This window comes from Vipera ursinii (genome assembly GCF_947247035.1).
Source record: "Vipera ursinii genome assembly, chromosome: 6".
NCBI lineage: Eukaryota > Metazoa > Chordata > Lepidosauria > Squamata > Viperidae > Vipera > Vipera ursinii.
Window position 1 is genome coordinate 62,310,634 of NC_139515.1, and position 15,401 is coordinate 62,326,034.

The 15,401-nt window shown below is 38.7% G+C and overlaps 1 protein-coding gene across 2 annotated transcripts in view; it reads left to right on the top strand.

Annotated features, from left to right (window-relative positions):
• The first annotated feature begins 230 nt into the window (after positions 1–230).
• PLA2G6 (phospholipase A2 group VI) overlaps positions 231–15,401 on the top strand; it is a 31,545-nt gene continuing 16,374 nt past the window's right edge. Inside the window, exons 1-7 of one of the 2 annotated variants that reach the window (XM_083365457.1) lie at positions 277–295; positions 1,739–1,832; positions 3,292–3,539; positions 4,537–4,752; positions 8,639–8,822; positions 10,306–10,493; positions 13,263–13,359. In XM_083365457.1, the coding sequence (XP_083221583.1) occupies positions 3,331–3,539; positions 4,537–4,752; positions 8,639–8,822; positions 10,306–10,493; positions 13,263–13,359 (894 nt within the window). In that variant the 5' untranslated portion in view covers positions 277–295; positions 1,739–1,832; positions 3,292–3,330. Of the gene's footprint in view, positions 296–1,738; positions 1,833–3,291; positions 3,540–4,536; positions 4,753–8,638; positions 8,823–10,305; positions 10,494–13,262; positions 13,360–15,401 lie in introns of both variants that reach the window. The other variant, XM_083365456.1, reaches the window with a different exon arrangement.

The following is a 15,401-nucleotide window of genomic DNA, read 5'->3' on the forward strand; positions in this document are numbered from 1 at the left end:
CACATAATAAGATGGAAACAGTACTCTACGCCCTACCTCCCCCCCCCAGCTTTACAAACATGGCGGCTTCGGTTCTACTGTATTAAAGTAACATCCGCCCGGCATAAAGATGGTTGATCTGCCTCCTCCACGTCGAGGCGTAATGGTCGTCCGCGCGTAATCATTGCCGCCCTGTTAAGAAGATCCTGTGAGTCATCAACGAGGCAGCAGATCGTAATTGGTAGAGGCGTGATCACGTGAGGCAACTGGGACTTTGTTGGCGGAAATAGCTGGGTGAATAATAGCTAAGTAGGAGGTGAGTGCGAGGTTTTACAAGAGAGAGAAAGTTTGAGAGGCTTTGCTTGTTAGCAGTATTTAAAATCCGGATTTTACTTGTTGGAAAACATTTCTGGAAGCAAAGGGGATCAGAAATGGGTATTAAGAAGCTGGTACCTCTGAGCCCCGCAGCACAACCCGGGAATTTAGTTTAAGACGAGTTTTCGCATATTATTCCTGGTTTCCTCCCAACTTTCCTTTTAAAAATCCTCCAAAGAAGGCCTTTTGCCGTTAGGAAAAAGAAAACTGTGTTAACCTATTGCAGATTATTCAAAGATGCCTCAATTGACTCCGATATACCTTCAATCCGTTATTTGATTCTGGGGTTGGAGAATTATAATACTTTGACATAGTCCTTAATATACTACAGTGTGGGTTTATCTCCTGAAAGAAATGCTGGATAGGGTTTCTTTTTCGTAATTTTACAATCTGCAGCCACTCTGTAAATGGGGACTTTCAGTTTAACCACCACAAAAGCTTTGGAAGTGTGAAGTTTTTATCTCCTGCAAAATCTTAAAGGAAAAAACCCTACCAGGAAAAAGGGTGGTTTCTAAATAAAACTGCATAAATTATATTTGCATATTGTGGTTAGCTAGAAATTAGGTTATTTGATTTGCTTGGTGAGCTATATGAATCTAGTTAATTGTTTTTTAAATAAACCAAACATGACTATTTATTTCAAGAGCTTTTAAGTCACTTGAAACACTTGAAAACACAAGGATTGGTATTTTTCATACCTTTTTAAAGTATTGTAATCAGCAGCTGACAGAATAATTAAAATTTTACACTGATAAAAATTACTGTTTCCACATATATATTGGTCTTTTCAAAATTAACTTACTTAGTTTAGGAACATGTGCATTTGTTTCCTTAAACAAGACTTAGATAATTTATTTCATCTTGAGGAAATTTGTTAGAACTTTCTTTTTAAAAAGCCACATATTATTATATTATATTATTGTTATTTTAATGGGTTCTGAAAGATTTGTCAGCCTTAACTGAAAAAAAAGATTTTGCATAGAGGTACAGAATATGGACCATTACATTCAGCAGTGAAGAAAATGCTCTCCTGATGTGGAAATTTTTCCCTTTGTTTCCATGGTATTCCTTTTAGCATGAAGAACAAGTTTCTGAGTTACACTAATAAAAGCTTGGATATAATTCAAAAGCATAGAAATAGACAAATGGAAATATTTGTGATGTCAAAAAATGCTTTATCATAATGTTCCTTAAATTCTTTCCCCTATTCCATTGTAATGCAATAATAATCTTCCCCTAGAAGGATGCAAAGTTAGATTAGTAAAGAAACACAACAAATACTACTCTAAAAGTTCCAAAAATAGCTTTCAAGACTTTGCTGTTTTTTTCTAATATTGTTGAATTAGATTTCACTTCTCCTTTTCCCATGTATATTTTTATACAGTGAGTAGAAGACTGCTTCTTACATTTTTCCTTGGTCTTCTGCAAGTAAAACCATAAAACCAAAGAAAGAAGAAAGAATTCTGAATAAAAATTAGGTACACTTGTTCTTGTCATTGATTTGTATACTCAAAGCAAATCTGAACTCTGAATCCTTGGCATAGAATCATTTTTTTTAAAAGTATACAAGTCCAGCATATATTATGTTATGTTGTACACTGCAAATAAGTATACAGTGCTGAATTTGTTCATATATACTAGAGATTGGAAGTGGCTTCCCAATGTTCATATGCCAAGGAAATATATTTATATATAACTAATTTAAATAAAAAATTGCCATTTTTTCTTATAAAAAATTTACCCTGAAAACAAATAGAAGAAAGCAGAACATAATTATACAAACATTAACTACAGCAACCCAAACTATTTTTAACATTATTTCAGATAGCATATAATCTACCAGAATGTTTTTAGTTCAAAATTTACTTTAAGAAAAGACTCAAAATATGTCTCTTAAACAATATTTATAAAGAAGAATCTACTGCATATTTACTGTTTTGTCTTAATGAAGAACTCTGCCATGCCCCAAAATGCACTGATTTCACCAAAAGATCACTGCACTGGAGAGTAATTCTGTGGAGAGCTGCTCCCAAGGCAAGTGAAAAAGGAAGATCTTCACCAGCTGAATGGTAGAATGATTTCGCAGAGTATAGTGCAAGGAGAACAGACATGTTTTCTACAAACTAAATCCTCCAGTGCTAAAACAGGGCCCCAAAATATCAGTACTGATATTTTTATTGCAATAAATCACCTGTAACTGGAAAATATTTAATCTATCCAATGTAGTTTGAGTTATAAATTATTTAATATTTTCTGTATTAAAATCAAATTAATGTATTAACTTCTCTTAATAGGAGTTTGCCTTTGGAACCAAAATCTTAGGTCTGTAAAGGATGCAAGGATATTAAGTAAAGTTTCTTTTTTAATTCTATTCAATGTAGACTTGTAATATGGAAATAGGCTGTACAAGCCAAACTGTCTTGTTCATTTATGAAGAGAGGTCATAAAGGACCATTTTTCAGCCTGTTGATCTCTGGTCCTCTTGGCTACTTTGTTGCTTCAACATTGGATGAATTTCGTAGTAGATATTTCTAACCAGAGTCTGCTTGTTTGTTTGCTTATTTATTTGTATTTAATAACTCAAGGTGGTGAACACACCCAGTACTCCTTTTTCTCCTATTTCTACCACCACAACAACCTTGTGGGGTGAGTTGGGCTAAAAGAGTGACTGACCCAAAGTCACTCAGCTGGCTTTCTTGCCTAAGGTAGGACTAGAACTCATAGTTTTCTGGCTTCTAGCCTAGTAACTTAACCACTAAACCAGTTTGAATTCCCCAATCCAGTGAACATAAGTAGTGGGCTCCATACAAGTAAGGCTGATCCATTTTACATCGTTACACACTGCAGTAACTGATGGAGAGATTAATGGTTATGCTAGATCAGAGTTAGTGAATGTCCATGATATTGTGGGAATAAAGAATTTTTCTTTGTTGCCAGAGTATTGAAAGAAGATTGCTTACGACATATTTTTGAGGCATGCAGTTCTTTGGACGACTTGTCCATACTCTGAACAATGTCACCCACTTGTTCACAAACCCTCACCGGGTAAAGGAGGTATCCCTGACAGAATATACTTCTCGGAACATCGTTAAACAAGAAGATAGGATAGTCTTGTATGAAAACAGTTCAGCTCGATCCTGGGATTGTCTGCTTATTCACCCTCAGAATCAAAGTTCTGCCTTAAGGTAAGTAAAAGATTTTTTATTTTTTTTTTACCTTTTATCTGTTCATATGAGAGGTTGAGAACAAAGAAATACGAAAGAAGATATGAATGATGGCTTGGAAGGCATGTAAAGGAACAGAAATATGCTTTTCTGTTTCTGGTTGCTGTAGGTGAGTGAGGGAATTGGCTTCATATCTGACACAGAAACAAAAGAAACAAAAGACCGGATTTGTTCTTAACTGCTTGATAAAAGGTGGTTTGTTCCTTGCAAACTGACAAAGAAATTAAAATGTGCTTCAGCACTAATAGTTTCTTGGTGAGATACTGCACAGTTTTGCAGCCCAGTAAATTTTTGATTTTGTACATAGCTGGCAGTAATGAGAGAACATTATATTTTTCCTCTGCTTTAGTAAAGGCTACATGTTTTTTTTAAAATCCCATTTATATCCCGCCCTTCTCCGAAGACTCAGGGCGGCTTACAATCTAAGAAGCCCAAATCAATGTGCTTAGCAATAGCCTTCATTCTATGTATATGCCTGCTTATTAGGGCTTTCGGGGGCCCCCAAGCGGCATTTTTACAAAGTCAGCTTATTGCCCCCAACAATCTGGGTCCTCATTTTACCTACCTCGGAAGGATGGAAGGCTGAGTCAACCTTGAGCCTGGTGGGACTCGAACCTGCACTAATTGCAGGCAGCTGGTGTTACTTAAGGAGGCTTTAGCCCACTGCTCCACCAAGGTTGTGAAAGAATAAAGAAAATATTTGAACTTCCTGTTGCCATGCTATTTTTTCTTTACATTTTTGAATTATTTGGCATCCTTGTTTCATATTTTTTACGCTTATAATCAGCTCTTTTTAATAAAGTTTATATGGAACTGCTTTTGAAATCGATTGTAAGGTGCCTCAATTTCTGTTCTCTCAAATTTCAAGATTTGGGGTGATTGCATTGACTTCCATTTTATTACAGTCATAGAAAAGTTATAAAAGGTTATAAAAGTTCTAAAACCTTTTCCTTTGTAGGCTTTTTCAAGTTGACAGTGAATCAAGTGCACATGAATATTTTGATCTGTACGCAAAGCAGTTGCGTCCCTTCTATGAGAGCTATCATGATCCTTTGCCTCTGGAAACTTTGCAACAGCTGACCGACTGTTTACGAAGCCACCCCAGCTGGTCACTAGCACACATAGCTGTAGAGTGTGGACTTCTGGGAAGCTTCCGACACAATCTCATTCTGAGGTATGATGTGGGATAGGTCTTTTGTACCAGATAGATTGACATGGGCACAAACTCCCCAAGCATCACATGTGGAGTAATCAAATCTAAACCGACCAATAACAAGAGATCTTGGAGTCATGGTTTATAACTTGGTGATAATGTCAATGAGCACACAACTACAGGTTGTTCTCAACTTACCACAATTGAGCCCAACAATTCTGTTGCTCAGTGAGACATTTGTTAAGTGAATTTTGCCCCATTTTATGACGTTTCTTTCCACAATTGTCAAGTGAATCACTGAAGTTGTTAGGTTAGTGAAATGGTTGTTAAGTGAATCTGGCTTCCCCATTGACACTGCATGTTAGAGGTTGCAAAAGGGATTATATGACCCCAGGACACTGCAGCCGTCATAAATATGAATCAGTTGCCAAGTGTCTGAATTTTGATCACATGACCATGGAGATGCTGCAGAGGATGTAAGTATGAAAAACGGTCAAGTCACTTTTTTCATTGCTGTTATAACTTTGAACAGTATTGGGAAAACAGAGATAATCAGATTGGAATGATTAGTAAGGGAACTGAAAATAAAACATTCAATATCCGAACTTTCCGTCGTGACCTGAAGACCCACCTATTCGAAATAGCTGGTCTGGCCTGACGGGGATGGGTTTTAATAGTTGTTTTAGACTTGTTCACTGTTTTTAACTGGGCATGGGTTTAATCTTTTTTTAATTTTTGTATTGTCCTTTTTATATATGCCCTGTGAACCGCCCTGAGTCCCCACCAAGGAGAAGGGCGGTATATAAATTAAATAAAACTAAACAAATATACAGGGAGTGCAGAATTATTAGGCAAATGAGTATTTTGACCACATCATCCTCTTTATGCATGTTGTCTTACTCCAAGCTGTATAGGCTCGAAAGCCTACTACCAATTAAGCATATTAGGTGATGTGCATCTCTGTAATGAGAAGGGGTGTGGTCTAATGACATCAACACCCTGTATCAGGTGTGCATAATTATTAGGCAACTTCCTTTCCTTTGGCAAAATGGGTCAAAAGAAGGACTTGACAGGCTCAGAAAAGTCAAAAATAGTGAGATATCTTGCAGAGGGATGCAGCACTCTTAAAATTGCAAAGCTTCTGAAGCGTGATCATCGAACAATCAAGCGTTTCATTCAGAATAGTCAACAGGGTCGCAAGAAGCATGTGGAGAAACCAAGGCGCAAAATAACTGCCCATGAACTGAGAAAAGTCAAGCGTGCAGCTGCCAAGATGCCACTTGCCACCAGTTTGGCCATATTTCAGAGCTGCAACATCACTGGAGTGCCCAAAAGCACAAGGTGTGCAATACTCAGAGACATGGCCAAGGTAAGAAAGGCTGAAAGACGACCACCACTGAACAAGACACACAAGCTGAAACGTCAAGACTGGGCCAAGAAATATCTCAAGACTGATTTTTCTAAGGTTTTATGGACTGATGAAATGAGAGTGAGTCTTGATGGGCCAGATGGATGGGCCCGTGGCTGGATTGGTAAAGGGCAGAGAGCTCCAGTCCGACTCAGACGCCAGCAAGGTGGAGGTGGAGTACTGGTTTGGGCTGGTATCATCAAAGATGAGCTTGTGGGGCCTTTTCGGGTTGAGGATGGAGTCAAGCTCAACTCCCAGTCCTACTGCCAGTTTCTGGAAGACACCTTCTTCAAGCAGTGGTACAGGAAGAAGTCTGCATCCTTCAAGAAAAACATGATTTTCATGCAGGACAATGCTCCATCACACGCGTCCAAGTACTCCACAGCGTGGCTGGCAAGAAAGGGTATAAAAGAAGGAAATCTAATGACATGGCCTCCTTGTTCACCTGATCTGAACCCCATTGAGAACCTGTGGTCCATCATCAAATGTGAGATTTACAAGGAGGGAAAACAGTACACCTCTCTGAACAGTGTCTGGGAGGCTGTGGTTGCTGCTGCACGCAATGTTGATGGTGAACAGATCAAAACACTGACAGAATCCATGGATGGCAGGCTTTTGAGTGTCCTTGCAAAGAAAGGTGGCTATATTGGTCACTGATTTGTTTTTGTTATGTTTTTGAATGTCAGAAATGTATATTTGTGAATGTTGAGATGTTATATTGGTTTCACTGGTAAAAATAAATAATTGAAATGGGTATATATTTGTTTTTTGTTAAGTTGCCTAATAATTATGCACAGTAATAGTCACCTGCACACACAGATATCCCCCTAAAATAGCTATAACTAAAAACAAACTAAAAACTACTTCCAAAAATATTCAGCTTTGATATTAATGAGTTTTTTGGGTTCATTGAGAACATGGTTGTTGTTCAATAATAAAATTAATCCTCAAAAATACAACTTGCCTAATAATTCTGCACTCCCTGTATAAATTGAATATATACATTAGAACAATTAATCAGTGGAACAACCTGCGTCCAGAAGTTGTGAATGCTCCAACACTGGAAGTTTTTAAGAAGAGACTGGACAGCCATTTGTCTGAAATAGTATATGCCTGAGCAGGGGGTTGGATTAGATGACCTCCAAGGTCTCTTCCAACTTTTATTGTTGTTGTTCTGCAAAAAAGGAACTAAAATACAAGTAGTTAGAGGAGCTTCTCTGTAAGAAAAAGCCACAGTATTTGATTTTTTCTCCACTTAAGCAAAGATGGGTCAGCAGAGTCCTGATAGAATTGTATAAAACCGTGCTTGGAGAAAGAAATGTTTTTCTCTCTCCTTTTTAACCTTAAAAGTCAGATTCATCCATTAAGCTAAATATATGGAGATTCAAGCCTAATAAAAAGTATTGTGAATTGACTTAACGTATAATTAAAATGTGGAATTTGCTGCCACGAGATGTACTGATGGCCAACAATTCAGATGGTTTTAAAAAGGGAGGGAAGAGACAAGAATGGGGTTCCAGTGATTACAGTAGTAGGTTTGATGGCTATTTACAATCTTCATAACCACCCATAGCCAGCATGGTTACTGTCAGTGCCAACTGCTAAGAAACAATAGTGGAAAAGGCTTCCATCCTCCTGTGCACGTCTTGTTAACTTCCCGAATGCACATGGTTAGACAGCACCCGACAGAGAATGCTGGACTGGATGGACTACTGCCTTGATCCAATAGACCCCTTCTTTTTCTTTGGCTCATCTATGGTATGGACCTGGTTGGCTGTGATGTATTAAGCCAGCATGTCTGGCTGAGGAATTCTGGGAGTTGAAGTCCATGAGTCATAAAAGGGCCGAGTTTGAGGACCCCTGTATTAAACAGTAGTTTAGCATGAAATGTGAACCCAGTTGTTATAAGCTGAGTTAAGGCCGACTTTAACTTCATTTTATTTTATTTTTCTTTAATGAAATAAGATAGCCCAGAAAACCTAGCAACTTGTCTGTTTGAGCCAATAACCTAATATTTTACACTGATTTGTTAAAGCAGTACATTATATTATTATTGGAATACAAATCAGAATGATTAGAGAACACGAGTTAAGATCTCAAAAATTGCTTAGAAAAACCACAAATTTCCAGTTTTTCACCTATTTCAGATTATTCAGAAATCCACCAGTACATAGCAATGTGTCTTCCACTCATGTGTGGTTCAAGGTATTTCAGCAACAAAGATCCAGAGTCTGTTGTGTTTTAGCTCTTAAGTAAAAAAACAACAACTATAATTTTTAAAGGATTTTTTTATCATATTGAAAATAGTAGTGGAAACACAAATGCTTTACAAATGTTCAGCAATTTATTTGCAAATCTGGCCTGAATCACAATAAATAGAACAACAGCAGGATTTAAAAATCAAATAATGCCACAACTTTTGGAAAAAAATCCTTTGGGTAGACCGGCTGGTTTTATACGTAAGACTGCATACACAGCATTACTTTATCTTTTTTTTAGCTGCATAAATAGCAACAGTTCTGACAATGAATGCACCCCACTTCACTTAGCCTGCCAAAAAGGTGATTTTGAATGTCTGAAGGAGCTGATGGAGGAGTGCCATGCCCGTGTTGATCTTACAGACAGAAACGGAGAAACTGTCTTCCACTATGCCGTTCGAGGGAGCAACCCAAAGATTATAGAGGTGAGAGTTTAAGGAGTCTCCCGCTAGCAGGAGGAAAGCATAAGGTAGAATGAAATGGTGTAAGTCTAAGGAAGGGCGGAATGGAGCTTTCCAAACATGGGAAGAGTTGAAAAATTGCTCGACTCTTCTTCCCAGCGAAGCTTGTTTGTGATTCAGTAAAGTACAGGGGAACTGCAAACTCTGAGATGCATGACCCTGTTCTTGTCTTGAATTGTTTTACACAGGGGGAGTGAAATTGTTGGGGGGGGGACGAATGACCACGAGGGAAGGAAATGCTTGCCTTTTCCTAGCCTATCTGAAGTGCAGGAGAAGCAGAAGTTTGCATCTATGCATCTTATTTATGTATGCACTCTCTATATATGTGCACATATATGCACTATTTAGGGAAAATGTTTAATGTTTGTCTCACCTATGCAATGTACTCTCCTGTCCATCAATTCTGTTTCCAAATATTCCCCCTCCCCAAATTCCCACAATGGGCTCAAGGGTCTGTTTGCAGAAATTTGAACACTTGAACACTGAAGAAAAGTAAGTAGTAACTTTTGTGGATGATGGGAAGAATTTGATCGTTTGCAATGTAATTTTTTTTTCTTTTTGGATATAACATTAATTATTAGATCTTTGATATGGTTAAAAAAGTTCATTTAAAACTAAAGTACTTAAAATCAGATATTAAATATATTTAAACCAAAGTTGTTCGTCAGTATTTGCAATCACAAAAAAATCTTTACAAGTAGCAAGGCAGAATAAATGAAAATTAAATTTATTTTCAAAATTAATTTATTTGCAGATGAAGTACTAGTAATACTTCTATAACCATTATACTTAAAGAGCCTTCCCTATTTTTAGATGGATAATGGAATACACAGTAACAAGATTTATTTAGCATTAAAGCAGAAATTCAGAAAATGAAGTATTAATATAAACCTTGAAGGAGCCTAGCATTTGTTAATTACAAATATTCTTAGAATTGCAATCATCTGTATAATTTTGAATTATTCTATGAAGGGATTTATAGTATATTTTATATATATATATATATATATATATATATATATATATATATATATATATATATATATATATATATATTGCTCAAAAAATAAAGGGAACACTTAAACAACACAATGTACTGTATTTAATAGTAGGATGTCTTATTTTGTGTTCCCTTTATTTTTTTGAGCAGTATATATTGATAAAAAATATAACATGAAAAGGACAATAATACCCTACAAACTGTAAACACAGCAGTGTATGTTACTGTAAAGAGTCCATATTAGTTTATTCGTGTCTCTTAAAAATCATCAACATCCTTATCTAGATAAATGATTCTCTTCTGTATATATTTCAAGAGGTTTGAAATGATTCTGAGTAATGCTAAAGCATTCCCTTAGGTGAAAGTAAAATACTGACTGGGAAATTGGGGAGAACGCATCTGGAAAGAGGAGCTGAAAGTCACAAGTGAACTTGTTTAATTGTTCAGCTCCTAGGCAAAAAAGCAACTGTTGCTTTGGACCATCTGAATGATGAGGGGCAGAGTCCATTACACCTGGCCTGCCAGCTGGGCAAAGAAGATGCAGTCTACTCTCTTCTTAAGGTTCATGCCAAGTGCAATAACATGGGAGTGCTAGGCTATCCCATCCACACTGCTATGAAGCATTCACAGAAAAGGTAACTTTGCTAGCTTTGTTGGGATCAGAATATATGTTAGCCAACTGTAATGAATATGCACTTGTTCCCCTTTATGTTAGGGTCAGACAAGGTATATCTGTATTCAAGTAATATAAGTTATCTATGTGATACTCTTTCCAGATCATGCATCATGCATCATCTGGATATTTTTTGAAGCTGATCTTTACTAGATTCCCCAGTGTAGACTGCATATTGAACAAATAGTGATTTCAAATATCATTTATACAGGTAATCCCCGAGTTACGAGCGTTCACTTAACGCTAGTTCGAAGTTACGTGATGAGCGCCCCCTAGTGTTTATTTATTTATTTATTTATTTATTTATTTATTTATTTATTTATTTATTTATTTATTTATTTATTTATTTATTTTTGGGACTTATATGCTGCCCTATCTCCCGAAGGACTCAGGGCGGCTAACAACAATAAAAAACAACAATACAAAAATTAAAAAAAGAATTAAATAACAGCCCCAAAATAAATTAACTACACAGTTAAAAATTAAAACATATTTAAAAACCCATCATCAATCCAGGTCAGCCTGATGGAAGAAAAAAGTTTTAAGGTTGCGGCGAAAGGACCGGAGGTCCGGGGCCATCCGAAGCTCAAGGGGGAGTTGGTTCCAAAGGGCTGGTGCTCCCACAGAGAAGGCCCTCCCCCTAGGGGTCGCCAGATGACATTGGCCGACGGCACCCTGAGGAGGCCCTCTCTGTGTGAGCGCACTGGGCGATGGGAAGTCGTCCACGGTAGCAGACGGTCCTGCAAATATCCCGGGCCTAACCCATGTAGGGCTTTAAAGGTAAGTACCAGCACCTTAAATCTTAAGTCCCCAAGTTATGAATATTGCAGTACCACTGCAGTCATTCCCCCTTACGAGCAACTTGAGTGGCACTGCAACATTCATCCAAAGCTGAGATTGGACTGCGGGGGGGGGGAGGGGGTGGGATGCAAATGCCTTCCCCCAGCCTTACATCCGGATGCAGCGACCTCGAAAAGACCTCCGTCTGGATCGGGCTGCATGGGGTATGCCGAAGCATTCCCCAGCCTAAATCCAGGTGGTATGTCTAGTCTAATGAAGAGAAGGATTAGGGATTACTTGATAATAGTTTTCCAATATTTGAGGGGGTGCCACAAAGACAAGAAGTAAAGGATGAAAACTTACAGAAGAGAGATCCAACCTAGAGCTAAGGAGAAATTTCCTGACAGTGAGAACAATTAGTGGAATGGTTTCCCTCCAGAAGTTGTGGATGATCCATGACTGGAGGTTTTAAAGAAGAGATTGGACAGCCAAAATGGTATAGGGTCTCCTATTGAGCAGGGGGTTGAATTAGAAGACCTCCAAGGTGTCTTCCATCCTTGTTATACGTTTACCTTCAGTTTCCACCAGCTAAGACAGGGGTCTTCAAACTTGGCCCTTTTATGACTTGTGGACTTCAACTCCCAGAATTCCTCAGCCAGGCACGCTGGTTGAGGAATTCTGGGAGTTGAAGTCCACAAGTCATAAAAGGGCCAAGTTTGAAGACCTCTGAGCTAAGACCTTAGAAAAGAAAAGCCATGCTAAAAACAAGGAACAGAGAATCACTGCACAGCTTACTCCATAGGTCCTGAAGAAAGAAAATAATATCCCCCTTTCCCACTCAGTGAAAATGGAAATAAAATGTATGGCTATTTTCCTTCCCTACCTCCAAATCCATGTTTTTATTTCCTGCTGAGAGCATTTCTCTAAACCTCAAGTGATTCATGTGAAAGCTTCAAAACCATCCAGCCACCCTTTCTGTTGAAATATCTGGTAAACCCAACTGAAATCACAAAGGCAAGATGCAGAGTGAGATAAGAGTTACAAATGGGGAAATGAGCTGTCAACAAACCCAGCGAAGGGACACCCTTGCCTAGAAAACAGATTTTCTCTGGTTTGAAAGACAGGAAAAATCCAAAGCTCTTCAATCAAGCCAAAGTCACGCAAAAAGGATTTCAAACTAGGGAAAGTTCTTGCCTGGAAGTGTCCTCAAAGTACACATCTTTCACTCTCACAAAACTGGCAGTAATTTGCTTGTCTGAATTAAAAGCGGAACTTTGTAGGATGCTCATCTTATATCCATTTTTGTACTTCTGAATGTGGCTGCAAAGTGGCAGAACAGTCAGGAGTCCTGGGAGTGTCCCTTCACAATTAAATAGGTGGGGAAATGCCATTGTTGCCTTAAAAGATTGTTGTATAACATGCCAGCTTGGGAGGAGGGAAGGAGGGAGAGAGATGTGCCAAACCCACTTATTGTTCATCGCCCCATCAGATGGGTTACAGGAGTATGTATGTGTTAGTGGGAAGTATTGCCTCCATAGGAAAAATACTGAAGATTTTAACAAAACTCTTTTAAGATGGCCAGTGGGCTCCAGGAGATTGTGGCAGAAAGCTGACAAAAGCACTGAAACTCCACAGTCAAGATAACAGTGCAGCAGATGGTATAGGAAGGCAGAGAGGACAAGCGGGGGGGGGGGGGGAGGACCCATGAATAAGTACAAGTGATAATGCAGTGAAGTCAGAGGATATGATCATTTAAAGGTGTGGTATTTCAAAATGGCTCAATTATATTTGGCTTTACTGTATTCCCAATAGGAATCTTAGGGCTTTTAACGTACTTTATGTGCTTGGTACTGGAGTTTGAAAAGTAATTTCCATTCATACTAAAAATGCAAATATTTATAAAGCTGACCAGGACATCTTTGTGGCATCTTTTGTTTATTTTTCCTTCCAGATGTGCAGAAATTCTTCTTGATAAAGAAATCAACCAGATTCAGTTTCTGGATCCACGATATGGTGCTACACCCCTTCACTGGACCAGAAATGCAGAGGTGAAAAAGTACAATATCATTAGAGATGATAAATCATTTAATTTTAATTTTGCTTTTACTATCTGGGAGCCTTATTCTCCTGGGAATAATTCTTTCCCCCAGTCCATTGCTAACATTTCACTATGTATGATCTTGCTGGGTTCTGGGTTGTTAATATCTGTGTAAAACCAGGAGACCTGGAAATATTCTTCTGCTGTTGTGTAAAAATTATGGAGAAACAGCATTAGTTGTATTCCAGCTTCAAGAATCCTACTTTCAAAGCACCAAATTGAATGTAGAATAATTTACAGCATGCTTGCTTCAGACAAAGATCTTACTTATTAGACAAAATGAATACCCAAGAATGATAGCTTAAGAGAAGACTGTAGGACACTCGGTTAAGAAAGTTTTTAAAATGTGGCTATATTTTTCTCACAGAAGAAAATGAAAAATATTTGTACATATAAAAATGCCATTTTATTCACGTGTCCGATCTCCTTATAAAAACAAGGGAATGATTGATTTATTTACCCTTGTAAGTCTTCTGATTCTGATATGACTCCCTCATTTTCTTGGGGTAAATTTATGGACTTTTCATAAATAATGGATCCTAAAATTAGGCAAAATTGATATCTAAGCCAAGCCTATGAATTACTAAGGGACGCGGTGGCTCAGTGGGTTAGGACGCTGAGCTTGTTGATCAGATGGTCGGCAGTTTGGCGGGTCGAATCCCGAGTGCCGCGTAACAGAGTGAGTGCCTGTTACTCGACCCAGCTTCTGCCAACCTAGCAGTTCGAAAGCACGTAAAAATGCAAGTAGAAAAATAGGGACCACTACGGTGGGAAGGTAACAGCGTTCCGTGTACCTTTGGTGTCTAGTCATGCCGGCCACATGACCACGGAGACGTCCTCGGACAAGCGCTGACTCTTTGGCTTTGAAACAGAGATGAGCACCAGCCCCTAGAGTTGGAAACGACTAGCATGCATGTGCGGGGGAACCTTTACCTTTACCTTTATGAATTACTGAAAAAAATGTGTCTCCTATGATATAGATATATCCTTGATTTCACATCTCAGGTAAGAAAGATTGAGTGCCTGGGTTGCTCCAAACCATTAATGGGGCTTATTCACTTGTGGGATGAACAAAATTGGAGTGTCATAGGGCTGTTATACTAGTTACTTTTCCTCTTTTATAATTTCAAGTAGCTCTATACGCTAGAAGGTTGATCATATTAAGAGCTGTGATGGGGCAGCGGTTAGAATGTAGTATTGCAGGCTGATTCTGCCGATTACCAGCAGTTTGATTCTTACCGGCTCATGGTTGACTCAGCCTTCCACGGTTGGTAAAATGAGGACCCAGATTGTTGGGGGCAATATGCTGACTTTGTAAAACCCCTTACAGAGGGCTGTAAAGCACCACAAAGTGGTATATAAGTGCTATTGCTGTTGGTATTAAGGGACTTTATATTGGCCAAAAATACAGAGTTTACTTCTCTGAGGATTTGGAACATGCTAACACTTGTTATACAACTGAAATAGATGGAAGAATAAAATATACCTGCTAGAAAATCTAATGAGTGACATAAAATCCATAGTGTGGACCCCCGACTCCAGTTTATTTAATTAAAGCAGTAATCCCGGGACATTCAAAATGTTCCATCACTTTCTATGGGGGGTGAGTCTTTACCCCCCGTAGATAGGGCTCGCAACTTGGGAGTCCTCCTGGATGCACGGCTTACCTTAGAAGATCATGTAGTAGCCGTGACTAGGGGGGCTTTCACACAGGTTCGCCTGGTGCGGCAGTTGCGGCCCTATCTAGACCGGGATGCCCTGTGTACGGTCACTCATGCGCTCGTGACCTCTCGTCTTGACTATTGCAATGCTCTCTACATGGGGCTTCCCTTGAAGACCACTCGGAGGCTCCAACTGGTACAGAATGCGGCCGCGAGAGTTGTCTTGGGAGTTTCCCGGTACTCCCATGTTACACCTTTGCTCCGCGAGCTGCATTGGTTACCAGTTGTCTTCCAGGTGAGGTTCAAGGTCTTAGTGATGGTTTTTAAGTCC